The sequence below is a fragment of the Eretmochelys imbricata genome, chromosome 16 (genome assembly GCF_965152235.1).
Source record: "Eretmochelys imbricata isolate rEreImb1 chromosome 16, rEreImb1.hap1, whole genome shotgun sequence".
In the NCBI taxonomy this organism is placed as follows: Eukaryota; Metazoa; Chordata; order Testudines; family Cheloniidae; genus Eretmochelys; species Eretmochelys imbricata.
In genome coordinates this window covers 14,930,515-14,946,996 of record NC_135587.1, presented here as the reverse complement: position 1 = coordinate 14,946,996, position 16,482 = coordinate 14,930,515, and the positions used below count along the sequence as shown (strand labels likewise).

At 43.6% G+C, this 16,482-nt stretch overlaps 2 protein-coding genes across 8 annotated transcripts in view; one reads left to right on the top strand and one right to left on the bottom strand.

The window, feature by feature from the left end:
* KYAT1 (kynurenine aminotransferase 1) overlaps positions 1–16,482 on the top strand; it is a 73,215-nt gene that overhangs the window by 11,111 nt on the left and 45,622 nt on the right. The gene's annotated exons all lie outside the window — the stretch shown is intronic.
* LRRC8A (leucine rich repeat containing 8 VRAC subunit A) overlaps positions 8,989–16,482 on the bottom strand; it is a 30,766-nt gene continuing 23,272 nt past the window's right edge. For all 5 annotated transcript variants that reach the window (XM_077835705.1, XM_077835704.1, XM_077835706.1 and 2 more), the window contains one exon: positions 8,989–14,672. In XM_077835705.1, the coding sequence (XP_077691831.1) occupies positions 14,397–14,672 (276 nt within the window). In that variant the 3' untranslated portion in view covers positions 8,989–14,396. The remainder of the gene's footprint in view (positions 14,673–16,482) is intronic.

Genomic DNA, 16,482 nt, shown 5'->3' with positions numbered 1-16,482 from the left:
CAGCTCACAAACTGGGAAGAATTAGTAGGGGAAGCAAAAGTGGATGGAAACCTGGGAGGCAGTGACCATGAGATGATCAAGTTCAGGATCCTGACACAGGGAAGAAAGGAGAGCAGCAGAATACGGACCCTGGACTTCAGAAAAGCAGAATTTGACAACCTCAGGGAGCTGATGGGCAGGATCCCCTGGGAGAATAACTTGAGGGGGAAAGGAGTCCAGGAGAGCTGGCTGTATTTTAAAGAATCCTTATTGTGGTTACAGGGACAAACCATCCCGATGTGTAGAAAGAATAGTAAATATGGCAGGCGACCAGCTTGGCTTAACAGTGAAATCCTTGCTGATCTTGAACACAAAAAAGAAGCTTACAAGAAGTGGAAGATTGGACAAATGACCAGGGAAGAGTATAAAAATATTGCTCGGGCATGCAGGAGTAAAATCAGGAAGGCCAAATCACACCTGGAGTTGCAGCTAGCAAGAGATGTTAAGAGTAACAAGAAGGGTTTCTTCAGGTATGTTAGCAACAAGAAGAAAGTCAAGGAAAGTGTGGGCCCCGTACTGAACGAGGGAGGCAACCTAGTGACAGAGGATGTGGAAAAAGCTAATGTACTCAATGTTTTTTTGGCCTTTGTCTTCACGAACAAGGTCAGCTCCCAGACTGCCGCACTGGGCAGCGCAGCATGGGGAGGAGGTGACCAGCCCTCTTTGAAGAAAGAAGAGTTTCAGGACTATTTAGAAAAGCTGGACGAGCACAAGTCCATGGGGCCGGATACGCTGCATCCAAGAGTGCTAAAGGAGTTGGCGGATGTGATTGCAGAGCCATTGGCCATTATCTTTGAAAACTCATGGCGACCGGGGGAGGTCCCGGACTACTGGAAAAAGGCTAATGTAGTGCCCATCTTTAAAAAAGGGAAGAAGGAGGATCCTGGGAACTACAGGCCACTCAGCCTCTCCTCAGTCCCTGGAAAAATCATGGAGTAGGTCCTCAAGGAATCAATTCTGAAGCACTTAGAGGAGAGGAAAGTGATCAGGAACAGTCATCATGGATTCACCAAGGGCAAGTCATGCCTGACTAATCTAATTGCCTTCTATGACGAGATAACTGGCTCTGTGGATGAAGGGAAAGCAGTGGACGTGTTGTTCCTTGACTTTAGCAAAGCTTTTGACACGGTCTCCCACAGTATTCTTGTCAGCAAGTTAAAGAACTATGGGCTGGATGAATGGACTATAAGGTTGTCATAAATATAAAGGGAAGGGTAAACCCCTTTGAAATCCCTCCTGGCCAGGGGAAAGCTCCTCTCACCTGTAAAGGGTTAAGAAGCTAAAGGTAACCTCGCTGGCACCTGACCAAAATGACCAATGAGGAGACAAGATCCTTTCAAAAGCTGGGAGGAGGGAGAGAAACAAAGGGTCTGTGTGTCTGTCTATAGTCTGTCTTTGTCGGGGATAGACCAGGAATGGAGTCTTAGAACTTTTAGTAAGTAATCTAGCTAGGTATGTGTTAGATTATGATTTCTTTAAATGGCTGAGAAAAGAATTGTGCTGAATAGAATAACTATTTCTGTCTGTGTATCTTTTTTGTAACTTAAGGTTTTGCCTAGAGGGGTTCTCTATGTTTTTGAATCTAATTACCCTGTAAGATATCTACCATCCTGATTTTACAGGGGGGATTTCTTTATTTCTATTTACTTCTATTTTTATTAAAAGTCTTCTTGTAAGAAAACTGAATGCTTTTTCATTGTTCTCAGATCCAAGGGTTTGGGTCTGTGGTCACCTATGCAAATTGGTGAGGCTTTTTATCCAATATTTCCCAGGAAAGGGGGGGTGCAAGTGTTGGGAGGATTGTTCATTGTTTTTAAGATCCAAGGGTCTGGGTTTGTAGTCACCTAGGCAAATTGGTGAGGCTTTTTACCAAACCTTGTCCAGGAAGTGGGGTGCAAGGTTTTGGGAAGTATTTTGGGGGGAAAGACACGTCCAAACAGCTCTTCCCCAGTAACCAGTATTAGTTTGGTGGTGGTAGCGGCCAATCCAAGGACGACGGGTGGAATATTTTGTACCTTGGGGAAGTTTTGACCTAAGCTGGTAAAGATAAGCTTAGGAGGTTTTTCATGCAGGTCCCCACATCTGTACCCTAGAGTTCAGAGTGGGGGAGGAACCTTGACAAAGGTGTATAGAAAGCTGGCTAGATTGTCGGGCTCAACGGGTAGTGATCAATGGCTCCATGTCTAGTTGGCATCTGATATCAAGTGGAGTGCCCCAAGGGTCGGTCCTGGGGCCGGTTTTGTTCAGTATCTTCATAAATGATACGTAGGATGGTGTGGATTGCACCCTCAGCAAGTTTGCAGATGACACTAAACTGGGAGGAGAGGTAGATACGCTGGAGGGTAGGGATAGGATACAGAGAGCCCTAGACAAATTGGAGGATTGGGCCAAAAGAAATCTGATGAGATTCAACAAGGACAAGTGCAGAGTCCTGCACTTAGGACGGAAGAATCCCATGCACTGCTACAGACTAGGGACCGAATGGCTAGGCAGCAGTTCTGCAGAAAAGGACCTAGGGGATATAGTGGACGAGAAGCTGGATATGAGTCAACAGTGTGCCGTTGTTGCCAAGAAGGCCAATGGCATTTTGGGATGCATAAGTAGGGGCATTGCCAGCAGATCGAGGGACATGATCGTTCCCCTCTATTCAACATTGGTGAGGCCTCATCTGGAGTACTGTGTCCAGTTTTGGGCCCCACACGACAAAAAGGATGTGGAAAAATTGGAAAACGTCCAGCAGAGGGCAACAAAAATGATTAGGGGACTGGAACACATGACTTATGAGGAGAGGTTGAGGGAACTGGGATTGTTTAGTCTGCGGAAGAGAAGAATGAGGGGGATTTGATAGCTGCTTTCAACTACCTGAAAGGGGGTTCCAAAGAGGATGGACCTAGACTGTTCTCAGTGGTAGCTGATGACAGAACGAGGAGTAATGGTCTCAAGTTGCAGTGGGGGAGGTTTAGGTCGGATATTAGGAAAAACTTTTTCACTAGGAGGGTGGTGAAACACTGGAATGCATTACCTAGGGAGGTGGTGGAATCTCCTTCCTTAGAAGTTTTTAAGGTCAGGCTTGACAAAGCCCTGGCTGAGATGATTTAGTTGGGGATTGGTCCTGCTTTGAGCAGGGGGTTGGACTAGATGACCTCCTGAGGTCCCTTCCAACCCTGATATTCTATGATTAGAGACCTTTCAGTGGCACAGCTGTACCGATGCAGCTGCGCCGCTGTAAGATTTCTCATGGAGCCGTCTATGCCGACAGGAGAGAGCTCTCCCTTTGACATAATTAAAGCCCCCCCATTGAGAGGCGGTAGCTATACGCCGACATAGCGCTGTGCACACTGCCACTTATGCTGCCGAAACTTATGTCGCTCAGAGGGGTGGTTTTTTAACACCCCCAAACGACATAACTTTTGCCAACATAAGTGGTAGTGTAGACATGGCCTTTGAAGTCTCTTTCACCACAGAAGTTGGCCTCCTAAAAGATATTACCTCACCCATCTTGTCTCATTGAACTCAAGGGAAATTAGGAGCCTAAATACTTGTGTGGATCTGGGCTTTTGTGCAGTTCAGAAATAAGGCATATACAAAAGTTTGTCTTTTAATGGGAAGAAAAACAGCATAAGCATAATGAGAAACTCAATTCAACTCTTAGCTTCAAAGAGTCACAGAGCTTTAATGAGTCAAACAGAAACTGCAGCGGTAGGGAGGTGACAAATGCAGATTCAGTTCAAGGTGCAACAGACATTGATGGGGAACAGGATGAAGAGAACTAAAGTCCACTGAAGAGTGGATAGTGGATTTAAATGAGTGGAAATCCAAGCCCTTTAAAGAGTTTCCTTTCCTCCTAGTGTAGTGCACATAGCACTAAAATGCACTTAGGCAGTGAAGTTCAACACTACAAAGCCTAAACTGAGGGGCTAATGCTGGGGGGCTGTTACTGAAGATTCAGCAGGCTTCTTGGTGGACAAGTGTGGCATCTTCATTCACAGCTGCTCTTTGGCTGTTTTAATTTGTGATGCACAGCCCTTCGGTGCCAGCTGTATAGGAGTAGTCATTTTAGGCAGGCCACAGAGGCTGAAACAAAGTGTGAGAGAAATATTAACTACTTCTGAGAGATATAAGAGACCCAGCATAGGCACTCACCATCAGTGCATCCTTCACTATGTAATGGGTGTCCTTTGGGTGCAGAAAGGGAGATCTTAAGCCTTTTATCTAGAGAAAAATATTTGACTCTTCTAGAAAACATTCAAGACTTTCACTGAAAGAACCTGTAACTCGCCCCTCTCGAAGCGCTGCTTGCAGCACCATATAATAAAGGACAAAATACAGGGAAGAGTGAACTAGAAAATGAAGGAGTGTGAAAAGCTTATATGCAGATGGGCCTTTGCCTTCAAATGTTGTTTTTTTCTGTTCTTAAAAGACTGTCTTAAAGGGACACCATCAATATGAATTTTTTAAAACTAATTTAGTAAGGAAGTACTGTCTGATAGAGGAGGTCTTTAAGGACTATGCCTCTTTAAAATTCCTTTTAAAAAGAATGCGGGGAGAGGGGTTAGTTTTTATTTTCTTCCCTTTTGATGTTTATAAAGGACTCTTCAGCTAGGGGGAAGTGCACAAAGTACATAAGCTGAAAAAGAAGAATGTCGTTTTTGCTGACTCTTTTCAGTTAAGTTTCGTTGTTAACTTTAACTAGGGGAGAAACAAAAAGGGTTACAGGTAGAAATTAGTGTTTTGTTTTTGTTTTTTTGCTCTTTTCAAGTTGTCAGTATCCCTTTCATTCTTTTAGCAGATGTGAGGGCAAAGGGGACACCAGGAGTAGAGTTCGTGGGTGGGGGTGGGGGAAGAGTTAAATGTGGATTTTACAGTGATTAAAGGAATAGTTTCCTCTCCCAGCAGTCTAACACTCAAGGCAGTGGCTGATGGAAGCTGGCTGGCCTCATTAAGCCCCCAATCCTGCAATTGATATGTGTGGGTAGACCCCTAGCCTCATGATCCAGGGGCAATTGGATCCAGTTGCTCCCTTGGATCCAATTGCAGAACCTTGCACCATTTCCTCTCACTATACTCCCACACCCATGAAAAGAAATAACAGTTTGCACTAATATCATCCCCTCCATCTGAGGCTTTCAAAGCACTTTAATTAAGGCTCACAGCACCCCTGGGAGGGAGGAATGATCGCATTTCTATAGCTGGGGGAGGCCCAGTGACTCCTGTAGTATGAACAATCTAGCAGTAGGTCAGGCATGAACATTTCAAATGCCTTTTTGACTGAAGTGATTATACTAATTTCCTCTCTGTTACAATAATAATTCCTCTTGATACCACTGGGAGGAAAGCCGATTAAACTGGCTGAGGGGAGCTTACTAAGCTGCTTAGAGCTCTGGCAGACATTGCTGCTGTTTGGACTGCCAGGAGTCTTGGGGTAAGCAGAGTGAAAACTACAGGAATAGGTGACTAGACTTCAAGGTCAGAAGGGACCATCCTGATCATCTAATCTGACCTTCTGCACATCACAGGCCACAGACCCTCACCCACCTACTCCTGTAATAGACCCCTAACCTCTGGATGAGTTACTGAAGTCCTCAGATCATGATTTAAAGACTTCAAGGAACAGAAAATCCACCATTTACTCCAGTTCAAACCAGCAAGTGACCCATGCCCCACAATGCAGAGGAAGGCAGGAAAAAAAACAAAACCCCAAGGCCTCTGCCCATTTGACCTGGGAAAATTCCTTCCAAACTCCAAATATGGAGATCACTCAGACCCAGAGCAGGTCAGCAAGACCCACCAGCCAGACACCTGGGAAAGAATTAACTGTAATAACTCAGAGCCCTCTCCATCTAGCATCCGATCTCTGGCTGTTGGAGATATTTGCTACCAGCATTCGCAGATGGGCCACATGCCATTGTAGGCAGTCTCATCATACCATCCCTTCCATAAACTCATCAATCTTAGTCTTGAAGCCAGTTAGGTTTTTGCCCCCACTGCTCCCCTTGGAAGGCTATTCCAGAACTTCACTCCTCTGATAGTTAGAAACCTATGTCTAATTTCAAGCCTAAAGTTGTTGATGGCCAGTTTATATCCGTTTGTTTTTGTGCCAACATTGGCACTTAACTTAAAGAACTCCTCTTCCTCGCTGGTGTTTATCCCTCTGATGTATTTATAGAGAGTAATATCTCCCCTCAACCTTCATTTGGTTAGGCTAACCAAGCCAAGCTCCATATGTCTCCTCTGATAAGGTAGGTTCTCCATTCCTCTGATCACCCTACTTACCCTCCTCTGCTGCTTGTTCCAGTTTGAATTCATCTTTCTTAAACATGAGAGACCAGAACTGCACACAGTATTCTGGATGAGATCTCACCAGAACCTTTTAGAATAGTAATAACACTTTTCTACCTCTACTGGAAATACCACACCTGATGAATCCTAGGATTTTATTATTAGCTTTTCCATGGCCACATCACAGTGATGGCTTATGGTCATCCTGTGGTTGACCAGTCCATCCAGCTCTTTCTCCTCCTCTGGCACTTCTAAATGACAAGTGTCCAGCTTATAGCAAAAATTCTTCTTGTTAGTCCCTAAGTGCATGACCTCGCACTGTTAAATTTCATCCCATTTTTATTACTCCAGTTTTCAAGTTCATCCAGATCATCTTGTATCATATTCCAGTCCTCCCCCACATTGGCAATACCTCCCAACTTTGTCTCATCCACAAGTTTTATTAGCACACTCCCACTTTGTGCCAAGGTCATTAATGAAAATGTTAAATGGGATTGGTCCCAAGGCTGCTTTCTGAGGAACTCCACTAGTAACCACCCTCGAGCCCGATGATTCACCTTTCAGTATGGCCCATTGAAGTCTCCCCTTTAAGCATTTCCTTACCCACCTTTTAATTCTTGTATTAATCCCCATCTTCTCCAATTTAACTTTAATTTCCCCTGTGGAACTGTATCAAAAGCCTTACTGAAATCCAGGTAGATTAGAGCTATTGCATTTCTTTGTATAGAAAATTGGTTACACTCTCAAAGAAAGATGATATGTTGGTGTAGCCCAATCTACCTTTTGTAAAACCATGTTATAATTTATCTCCATTACTGTTCACCCATATATCCTTAACTACTTCCTCTTTCAACATGTGTTCCGAGACCTTGCATACAATTGGGGTCACTAGCAGCCCTAGGAGGCAGGAGCATAGAACCTGGATGTGATCACAAACAAGTTATGGGGAGAACAACAATGGGGGGAGGTGGTAATAAGGGTCTGGAAATGTGCAAAGTTACAAAGAATTTAGTTTGAGTTTTGTTTTTAAACAAGTGTAACCATTTGGAGAGGTGTATTTGGAAGCTTCAGTAGCCACACAGCCCATGCTGTCTTCATTACAACAAAGGTGATTTTATACTGAGTAATTGTCTTAATGTAAAATTGTAGTGGAGACAGGGAACAACTAATTTTTACCTCCTCATAGCTAGCTGATCTAAACCCCAGCTGGTGTGGGTATTGGGTTGACCTTGACTAGCTCCAGTAAGATTAAAGCCTGCCTGGGGCCTTGCATCCACTAGGTTTTTTACAATGAGATGAGGTTTTTTACAATGAGTTATCTAGAGGTAAAAACAAAATGCTTTTTTTGCAGTGAAGACATTACTTCAGGTTTCCCTAGGACTCCCCACCTCACTTCAGTGCAACCTTCCTACACTCCTGCTAGCAGAAGTTGTTTTCGTACCCATCATGTTTTGTTTTTTTAACTTTTCTCCCCCTCAATCATTCAGAGTTGTAGAGAGCTACTGAATAAAGATAATCACTGCCAAAGGGGTGCTTAAGCCCCATTGAGCTTTATATGACAAAGAGCTATCTTTGTTCTCCCCTTTCTCGGCTCAGTTCTGCTCCTAAAAGCATTTGGTTAAAACCCAGCTATGCTGCTGAATAAGACAAGTTTTCATTCCAACACATTTCCCAAAAGATCTACATCCGCCTCTGAAATGGGGCCAGTAGCATGCTAGTCAACAATTTCCCTTACTTGTAAAAATGCAACAGGGCAAAACCCATTACTTTTACAAACATAACAGAAGGGGATATTTATTACACACACCCAGTACTCACTTTAACTCTCAAAGATATGGGCGGAATTTATTGTCTAGCTCTAATGTATTCCAAAATATGTTCAGCTGTTAAAGTGAAATCTACTGCTTTTGAAGCCATCAGAAAGAGTGGAAGATTATATCCAGTGGTGCTGGAACAATTGTTATACAGGGCATGCTGAGAGCCATTGAACCAAACCGTAAATCCTGTATATAATGGAAACCACTTCAAGCCAGGGAGTGCAGCAGCACCTCAAGTTCCAGCACCTGTGTGTGTGTTTGTATCAGTTTAGGCAGGTAGATATGCTACATGCTAAGGTATACAGTTAATTGGCTGGGAGCAATATTTTTATGGAGACTGGCAGAAGTTTTTTTTGTTTGTTCTGCAGACCTTTCCGCTGAAAGGGACAGGGAATGAAGTCAATGGGAAAAGAAGAGAGAGTGCTTTTAGAAATCCTCTCCCTAAAAAAAAATCCAAGTCAGCGCTATAGGATGCCACTAATAGACTGCACTCACCAATTCTACATTCACTGTAATATCAGTGATCCAGCTATTTATATTACTATCAGCCTATCGTTTAGAAACAAAGGGAAAGTATGTAAAGGACTGTGTAGTCATCCCACTCCAACCAGTCATTGTATAGTCATGTGACGTCTGCTCTTACATTTTCTTTTTCCACCCCCTGGAATGAGTCTCCCAACCCACAAGGGCTCATTTACTGCAGAGGGAAGTACGGAACAATCATTCCTAAACAATAGCAGGAGTCATACCTTGGAACATTAAATGCTGTATTAGCCAAAGTACTTTAGAGGAACAAAAATAAAGGGAAAATGGAAATAAAAAGTTAAAATTTTTATTTTGTTAAAGTGTCCGGTCTTACAAGTCCTTCAGAGAAAACATAGCAGCCTTCAGCACTTGAGGTGCTGTTACCTGCCTAAACATAATCCAACATACAAGGCTTAATTCATGATTCTGAAGTGCCACACCAGGGTGTGGGGGACACCAAGCCACAACTGTGAGAGTACTTTTATAAGCCGTGTGAAGTGTTTAAGCCATGAGTTATGCCCTGAGGAAGGGGACATATCAGCTGTACGGACACTCTTAATGTGAGGTCCTGTCAGAGTTCTTTTCACACAGCCCACACTAGTTTGCTCTAGACAAGAGCAATTAGCACAGCTCACCATTTGTTCATAGGACTTCCTGAAAGAGCAGAACAGGGGAGAATGTGGGATTTCTAGAAATCCCACATTCAGCTTTTCTTGCCAGGCAGCTTCACTCCATCTTCACTTGCTAGACCCCACTTTCAGCTAGGGCTATATATAGCTACCTGCTATTTTTAAACAGTAAGTTAATGGGTCAAATTTCAGAAGTATTCCAAAGCAATATATATTAGTCTCCAGCTGCAGCTAGAGAAAGTGGGGAGAGAATGTGCATTTCCCCCTGATACTACTTGCCAAATTGGTGCTCAACTCCAAGCAGATAGGATAGACAGAACCCATTTTCTTTTGTTAGATCTAGCATTTTTTAAACTGGATGGTTGCCAGCAAGATTGCAGCATCCAGGGTGTAGCCAAAGGTTTCTGAACAGTACTAAATGAGATTAAATCCTATGTTAGTACTTGAAGTTTTCAACCTCTTGCAAATGCTGAGTAACATCTCAGCACAAGGAATGTTACAATTTAAGGCATATGACCATTTTGTTCTTCGGTGAAGAGAATAGAAATCATACTAACATTTTAAAGATTGTTGTTTGATAAGGACAGAGCCAACAGGAACAGCTGGCAACATGAATAACTCTAGTATGAGTAATCACCCTATTCCATCTCTAAAGCAGGCACCCCACGTATTCAAAAGATCCATCCTACCTCAGAAGAGCTGGAAGAGAATGGAAATCAGAGACTAAATGAGCTTTCAAAATATTTATTCACTCAAGTCCCTTTCACAAAAGGAAGTGGCTGAAATGGAAAAGGCTTAACCACTCACCACTGTTCAATCCAATAAGATTCTGGAGCCTATTTTCCCCATACCTCATCTGCTGCAAAACATGAATATGTCTTCCAGTTTCCTACTCTCATCTGTTAGAGCAAAAACAGAGGACCTAAGCATGGTTCAGAGACTGAAAGTGACCTTAAAAGGTTATCCATGCTGATAATTTTAACAAAACCAAACTCTTGATGTTTAAGACATGAAAGTGAGCACAGAACAAGTGGTGGAGAAAAAGGTTCTGAGGTAGGATGCTCCAGGGGAGCGACAAAGTAGAAATAAAAATAATGAAGAATACCTGCAACACTCATGAAACAGTTTAGAGTGGCACAGTAAATTAGTTCCACCTGTGGGTTAACAGTGGTCCAACTGGTAAGTTCAGCAGAAGAAAAAAACCCCACAAAACCACAACTGACATTCCAGTGCATTGTTTCAAAGCACAGCAAGATTTAACACGTTCAGCTTCCGCTACCTTGGTTGGTTCAAATTCATTAGTTGAAACTTAAACATCAGGCCACTTACCGTAACAGCTAGAATTCAGTTTACCAAAAAGCTTAGAACTGTGGTTCCTATTGTGGCACAAGTGTACCTGGGATAAATAGAGGTCCCAAGAACTAGTTCAACTCAGCAGTGCTGTTAGGAGACATTTGGCTTTAATTCAAGTTCTGTTTTTAGTTTAGCAGCTAACACAGATGATCCTGGTTATTACTATTAGAATCCTTTGAGAAGACTGCCACTAACCAGATCCTCACTGGTCTGTTTAACCTGAACAGGATTCCGAGGATAGTACACAGGTCAGTCTCAGCCCAACTCAGCTTCTACATGACAGCCCATTTTAAAAAAAAAAAAAATGGAGCATTGATTGATGTGCCTAACTGGGAAAGAATGTGTTAGCTATGTCACTCAAGAGTTGAGCGATCAGGAAAAGGAAGGGAAGTGTACTGGAAATGAGAACTTGTCCTGTTATGGGCCAAGTTCTGGAGAAGTATTGAGCAACTGTAGGTGCACAGCAGCTCAGGTTTTGACCCTATACTTAAAATTCTCAAGCTTTCTCCACCTCATGCCTCTGAGATCTGCTAGTGTAGGTCCAACATCTGCTTGAAGGAAGAGGAAAAGTGCATCTCAGCCAGTTCACCAATTCATGATGAGGCATTTCAATATAACCTTGGTTTCTATTATGACAAGTTTTCAAAAACTTTACTCATTTTGATTTTTCCCGATTGGGGAGGTATCTAGACCTCTTGTAACAGTCCTGGTTGAAATATTTAAAGAGCAGCAAGCAGCTCATGTTTCCATGCATGATCAATACTGGTCTTACATTTGCTCTGTGGAGCTGGATCAAACAGGCAGATACTTATTTTTCAAAAACAGTAGGAAATAAAACTCTAAAAAGAGGAAGTCTCCTCCCTCTAGCAGGGTGGTGGTTTGTCCTAAGGATGAGCTATACAGCAGTTCAGGAGGCCTGCATATTACCATGCAGATTTCTAGACACTTTTATAGCTTACTTTTTGGAGTTCAGTATTCCTATTTATACAAACACTTCAGGATGTAAATTAAATACAGTTTTATATAACTAAGAGCCCACCTTCACTACAGCCAGAAGAGTCAGGTGAGCTAGGTGCAGACCCTTAGCCCATTTTCCATAAGCAATGTTATAACTCTGCACAGTCCAAGGACCAGTTAGGTCTGTGTAAGCTACAACTAGCCATGTACCATGACTGCTGTAGGGTAGATGGGTCCTAATCATACAGTCCCAGAACTGGTTCAGGGCTCAGTAAAGAATTGCAAACACCAGATTTCATCTGGCAGAGAAGGAAAGACAGACTTTCTCCATGGTCAGAGTAAGGACCTTTCAGATTGGGGAGGGTTAGTTCAAAGCTGCATTTGTACTGTATCTTGAAACAGCTAATTTTTTCTGAGTAGGTCTCAAGTCCCCCCAGCAGATTCATTGCCCTCCTTGTTAATACAAAACCCTAGCATGACTGGTAAATCCCACTCTGCAAATTATCAGTATCACACTTCTAAATCCCAGTTTGATCTCTGATACAGTGAATTTTGAAATACCTTCCTTTCACCAATAGCCCCATCTCTGCTGTAATTCCAACACATACTAATACTGTTAGAAAAGTGAACCTGTCATCCAGAAGAGCTTTTACAGCACCTTTTCCTCTGGAAAGAGTCAGAGCTGGGAAAACATGCAAACAAGAGTTGATTGGGTTATCCCTTTGGATGGTTTGACTTTTCATGATGAATGGACTAAGGGAGGCAGACTTTATACCCTTCTTAGAAGCATTTCTATAAACAAGCTAAAAACTTTCCTAGTTTTCAATGTAGCTTTATTTAAACATCTGAGCATCAACAAATCCAGAGCCTAGTTAACAGACTGTTTCAGCATTTCTAGTGTGCGTATCTTGTATATTACATCTAATGCAGAAAGAGAAGCTGTAGTGTTCGTTATTGCCCAGAATATCTGAGACAGAGGGTGTCTATGCTTTGCCCAACTCAGGGCTTCAGTAGCAGCTTGTCAGGAACCCAGCTGGAACACACTGTCCCACCCCCGCCCCTTTTTTAATATGTAGGTAATGCCTGCAAATACTACATATCTCAGCAGGCAGTGCTCCAGTCTTGGAGGATCCAAGTAGCTGGGCAAGGTGGAGAACTGCATACTGGAGCTGTAGGGTCTATAGGCTTCCCCTTCTAATGAACATAAGGTGGCTTTGGGGTGACTGGTAGAAATGTAAGCCACACTTTAACCCCCTGGTTTGAGGACATGATTATGAGTAGCAATCACTAAGCTATGGCTGCCTCTGCAAATGCAGAAGGGGATTTGTTGAACAGTCATAAGTTAGCCTTGTTTCAACATAGATTCCTCTCCCCTCACTATGGGGCCTCCCCTCCCAGGGGGCTGGAGGAACCCAGTCCAGGGAGGATTCTTAACAGTGGGGCAGAGAGAAGAACAGGGTTACCATCCCAAGCACCAAGTTCAATCAGCATTAGCCTCTTGTGATCACATAGGCCAAGAGGAGCAGCAAGAATGACAGCTGATAAAATCAAGAGCTGAACAGACCAGAACAAAACAAGCAGCTTTGTAGATTTTACTTATAAAAAGATGCTGGCAAAACCTCAAAAAAAAAAAAATATCCACAGCAAGGGTAGGGAAGAAGCTTGTTGAATTTTCCTCTCTGCTACAGGCACCATCTCCCCTATTTTGAGTTGTACTTAACACTGGCTAATAGTGTGTTTGTATTTTTAAATGCCCCAGACAAAATGCTGAGTGGGGGTGTGTGTGTGTGTGGGGGGAAACAAAAAAAAGTAGTTCAAGACTTTAGATTTTAAAAAGTGTTTTAAGTACCTCAGTGCTTCTTGCAGAAACAGTCTTACTGCTTTCCACCCACGTCTTATCTGATGCATTGAACTGCATCCTTCCTGTCCCATTTACTAAACAGAACTGGAATTCAGCCTACAGACAGCCCAATCTAGGTAACATTTCTGAAACTGCTAATTTAGGCAATACCTCCAGTAATACCAGCTAAGGAAGCAGGCCATGCGATCTATGGGTCAGCACAAAGGATTGGAATCTGAAAAGACTGTGCAACCTCAAGCCAGCAGATGGAAACTGGGTTAAAAAAAATTCAGTCCTGAATCCAAGTTGATCTTTGGAGGTAAAAATTACCAAAAAATACCAGCATCTTTAAAAAAATTAAAAATAAAAATAAATAAATAAAAAAGCTGTGCCATCCCCCCTGCCCTCAAAGAAGCTCCAACTGATCAAATCAGCAAGTAGTGTGGAACTATACAAAGTGTCACAGCAAAGTAGAGTTGGAGTTTAAAGAGGCTCCCTGGACTTTTGTCCTTTGACTCTAAGACATCCTCAGTCCCTGATGCATGTAAGAGCCTTATCTAGGGCGATGCAGCAGTGTAACTGGATCAGCACATTTCTCTCCCCTATATTCAGAGGCAGTTACTCTGAACTAAGTTGGCTCCACCAGCAGTTCTGGTTAACTCCATGGCAGCTTTGGCATCATCCCACTTCTAATCTTGCAGAACAGCAGCACCTCTTTTGTTCCCGCCGTCTGTTGTAGAGGAGCCACCCACTCTGCCTTGGTCATCCCCTGCCCCCGAACCTTCCCCATCCTGCATCCAAGGGAGCAAGCAGCCTTGTTCCCAGTCATTGGTTATTCAAGGATCTCCTTAGCTAGTCTGGTGTTGGCTGGGGCGGTTGGGAGATGGAATTGGAATGGAATGGCCGTTTGTTTCCTGTCTAGTTGATCAGAGGTTTCCCTGCCTTCCTGTCAGCAGCTCAGGCTTGCTCTTTGTCTGCCCTCCACAGCCGCTCCTTGACCTCCAGAGGCAGGGTGTTGAACAGGTCCTCCTCCACCACCAGCCCACTGCGTTTCAGCAGAGGACACTCCCCCAGCTCCACCGGCAGGCACTCTAGGCGGTTCCCTCGCAGCTCTATCTGGGACAGGTTGGTCAGCTCGCCCACCCGAGATGGCAGTGATTGCAGCACATTATTTCCCAGGTTCAAGGTCCGCAGCTTCCTGCACTGGAAGAGCTCAGGTGGGAGACTCTCAATCTGAAAGGAGAAACCAGAGAGATACAAATGTAACGTGCTCATCTAAGGCAAGGCAAGCAGGCGAGATTCATAAATATTAAGGTCAGAAGGGACCATTATGATCATCTAGTCTGACCTCCTGCACAATGCAGGCCACAGAATCTCACCCACCCACTCCTGCAATAAACCTCTCACCTATGTCTGAGCTATTGAAGTCCTCAAATCATAGTTTAAAGACTTCAAGGTGCAGAGAATCCTCCAGTAAGTGACCCGTGCCCCATGCTACAGAGGAAGGTGAAAAACCCCCAGGGCCTCTTCCTGTCTGCCCTGGAGGAAAATTCCTTCCCAACCCCAAATATGGCAATCAGCTGAACCCTGAGCATGTGGGCAAGATTCACCAGCCAGATACGCAGGAAAGAATTCTCTGTAGTAACTCAGATCCCACCCCATCTAACATCCCATCACAGGCCATTGGGCCTATTTACCATGAATAAAGATCAATTAATTGCCAAAATCAATCATGTTATACCTTGATGTAGCCAGACAGAGCACCAGCCTCTAAATACTCACTTCTCCCTCAAATGCATTTCTGCTTTCTTCTATGTTGACCTTTATGCATGGAACGCTTTCCGCAAGATACAGTAAAGCTACTACCTTGTCCTCATACAGATCCTCTTCTACGGTACTATTTATAATAAACTGCCACATGAAAATGGCTAGGCCAGAGCCGAATAGAGATTACTGACAGAAGCAGGGAAAGTCTGAAACCCACTCACAGCTAGTCTGTACGGTCATGTGTTCCCATCAGTGTTTCCTTTGTCCCCTCCCAGAATCCATCCATCCATTATTGGTTCTCCCACTTGGAGTTTAAGCTCTTCACATTGACAACCCTTCCATGTTTGTATGGCACCTAGCACCGTAAGGCTGTGATCCTGATCAGGGCCATAGGGCGCTAGTATAATGGCCATAGGGTGCTAGTATAATAAAAGTAAAATGACAGATTGACGCCATTTTTAAAGTTTTAGTAATTAACCACCTGCAAAAAACCATCACCACCTCACTATTCCCAACACAAGTCAGGCTATTACCTACATGGTTCAGTTCTGATCTGCAGCACACACATCCCTCCATACCCTGGTTATAATCCAGTTTCAGAACCACATCTCAGTGCGTTCCACAGTACTTGTAACTACTGCAATTACTGATCATGCCAAGTATTTGAACAGCTCATCACTCTGTAGTTCTCCTACAGAATTAGAGACCAATGTATCTCTCTCTCTCTCTCAAATGGAGGACTCTTGCTCTCCCAGCTTTCCCCCTTCCCTGCCCCCAGAACTTCTTAACTGGCACAGCTCTGTCAGTTCCGTAAGACTGACCCAAATTTCACATTGAAACATCTGAGGTAGAGTTTGAGCCTGCCAGTTTTCCTCTAAAGGAGGAAATGTAAATGACCTCTTCTCTTTCTAGCTGCTCCAAAGTAAACAGCCTGCACCAACCTAGGGGAGCCCTGCCTTATGTTATTTGGACAGTTGTAATACACAGGGGGCCCCTCCCCACCAGCTCATTTTCTATCTGCAGGATCAGAGACAAGTAAAAAGGCACCAAGTGTACTATATGGACACACATTGCTAGGGTCCTCCTCCTAGCCCCTTTCTCTCTCTCACTGGAGCACCTACCCTGCAAGAACAGAGATCATTTGCATTGTAACGGAGGCAGAAACCAGGTCTTATTCTTCTGTGTAGCACATAGGTCCAAACAATAATTCAGGTGGCCAATGAGCTTCTCCTACAAACATCTGCTCCCTCAGGTCATGGAAGCATTAGTACTCTGA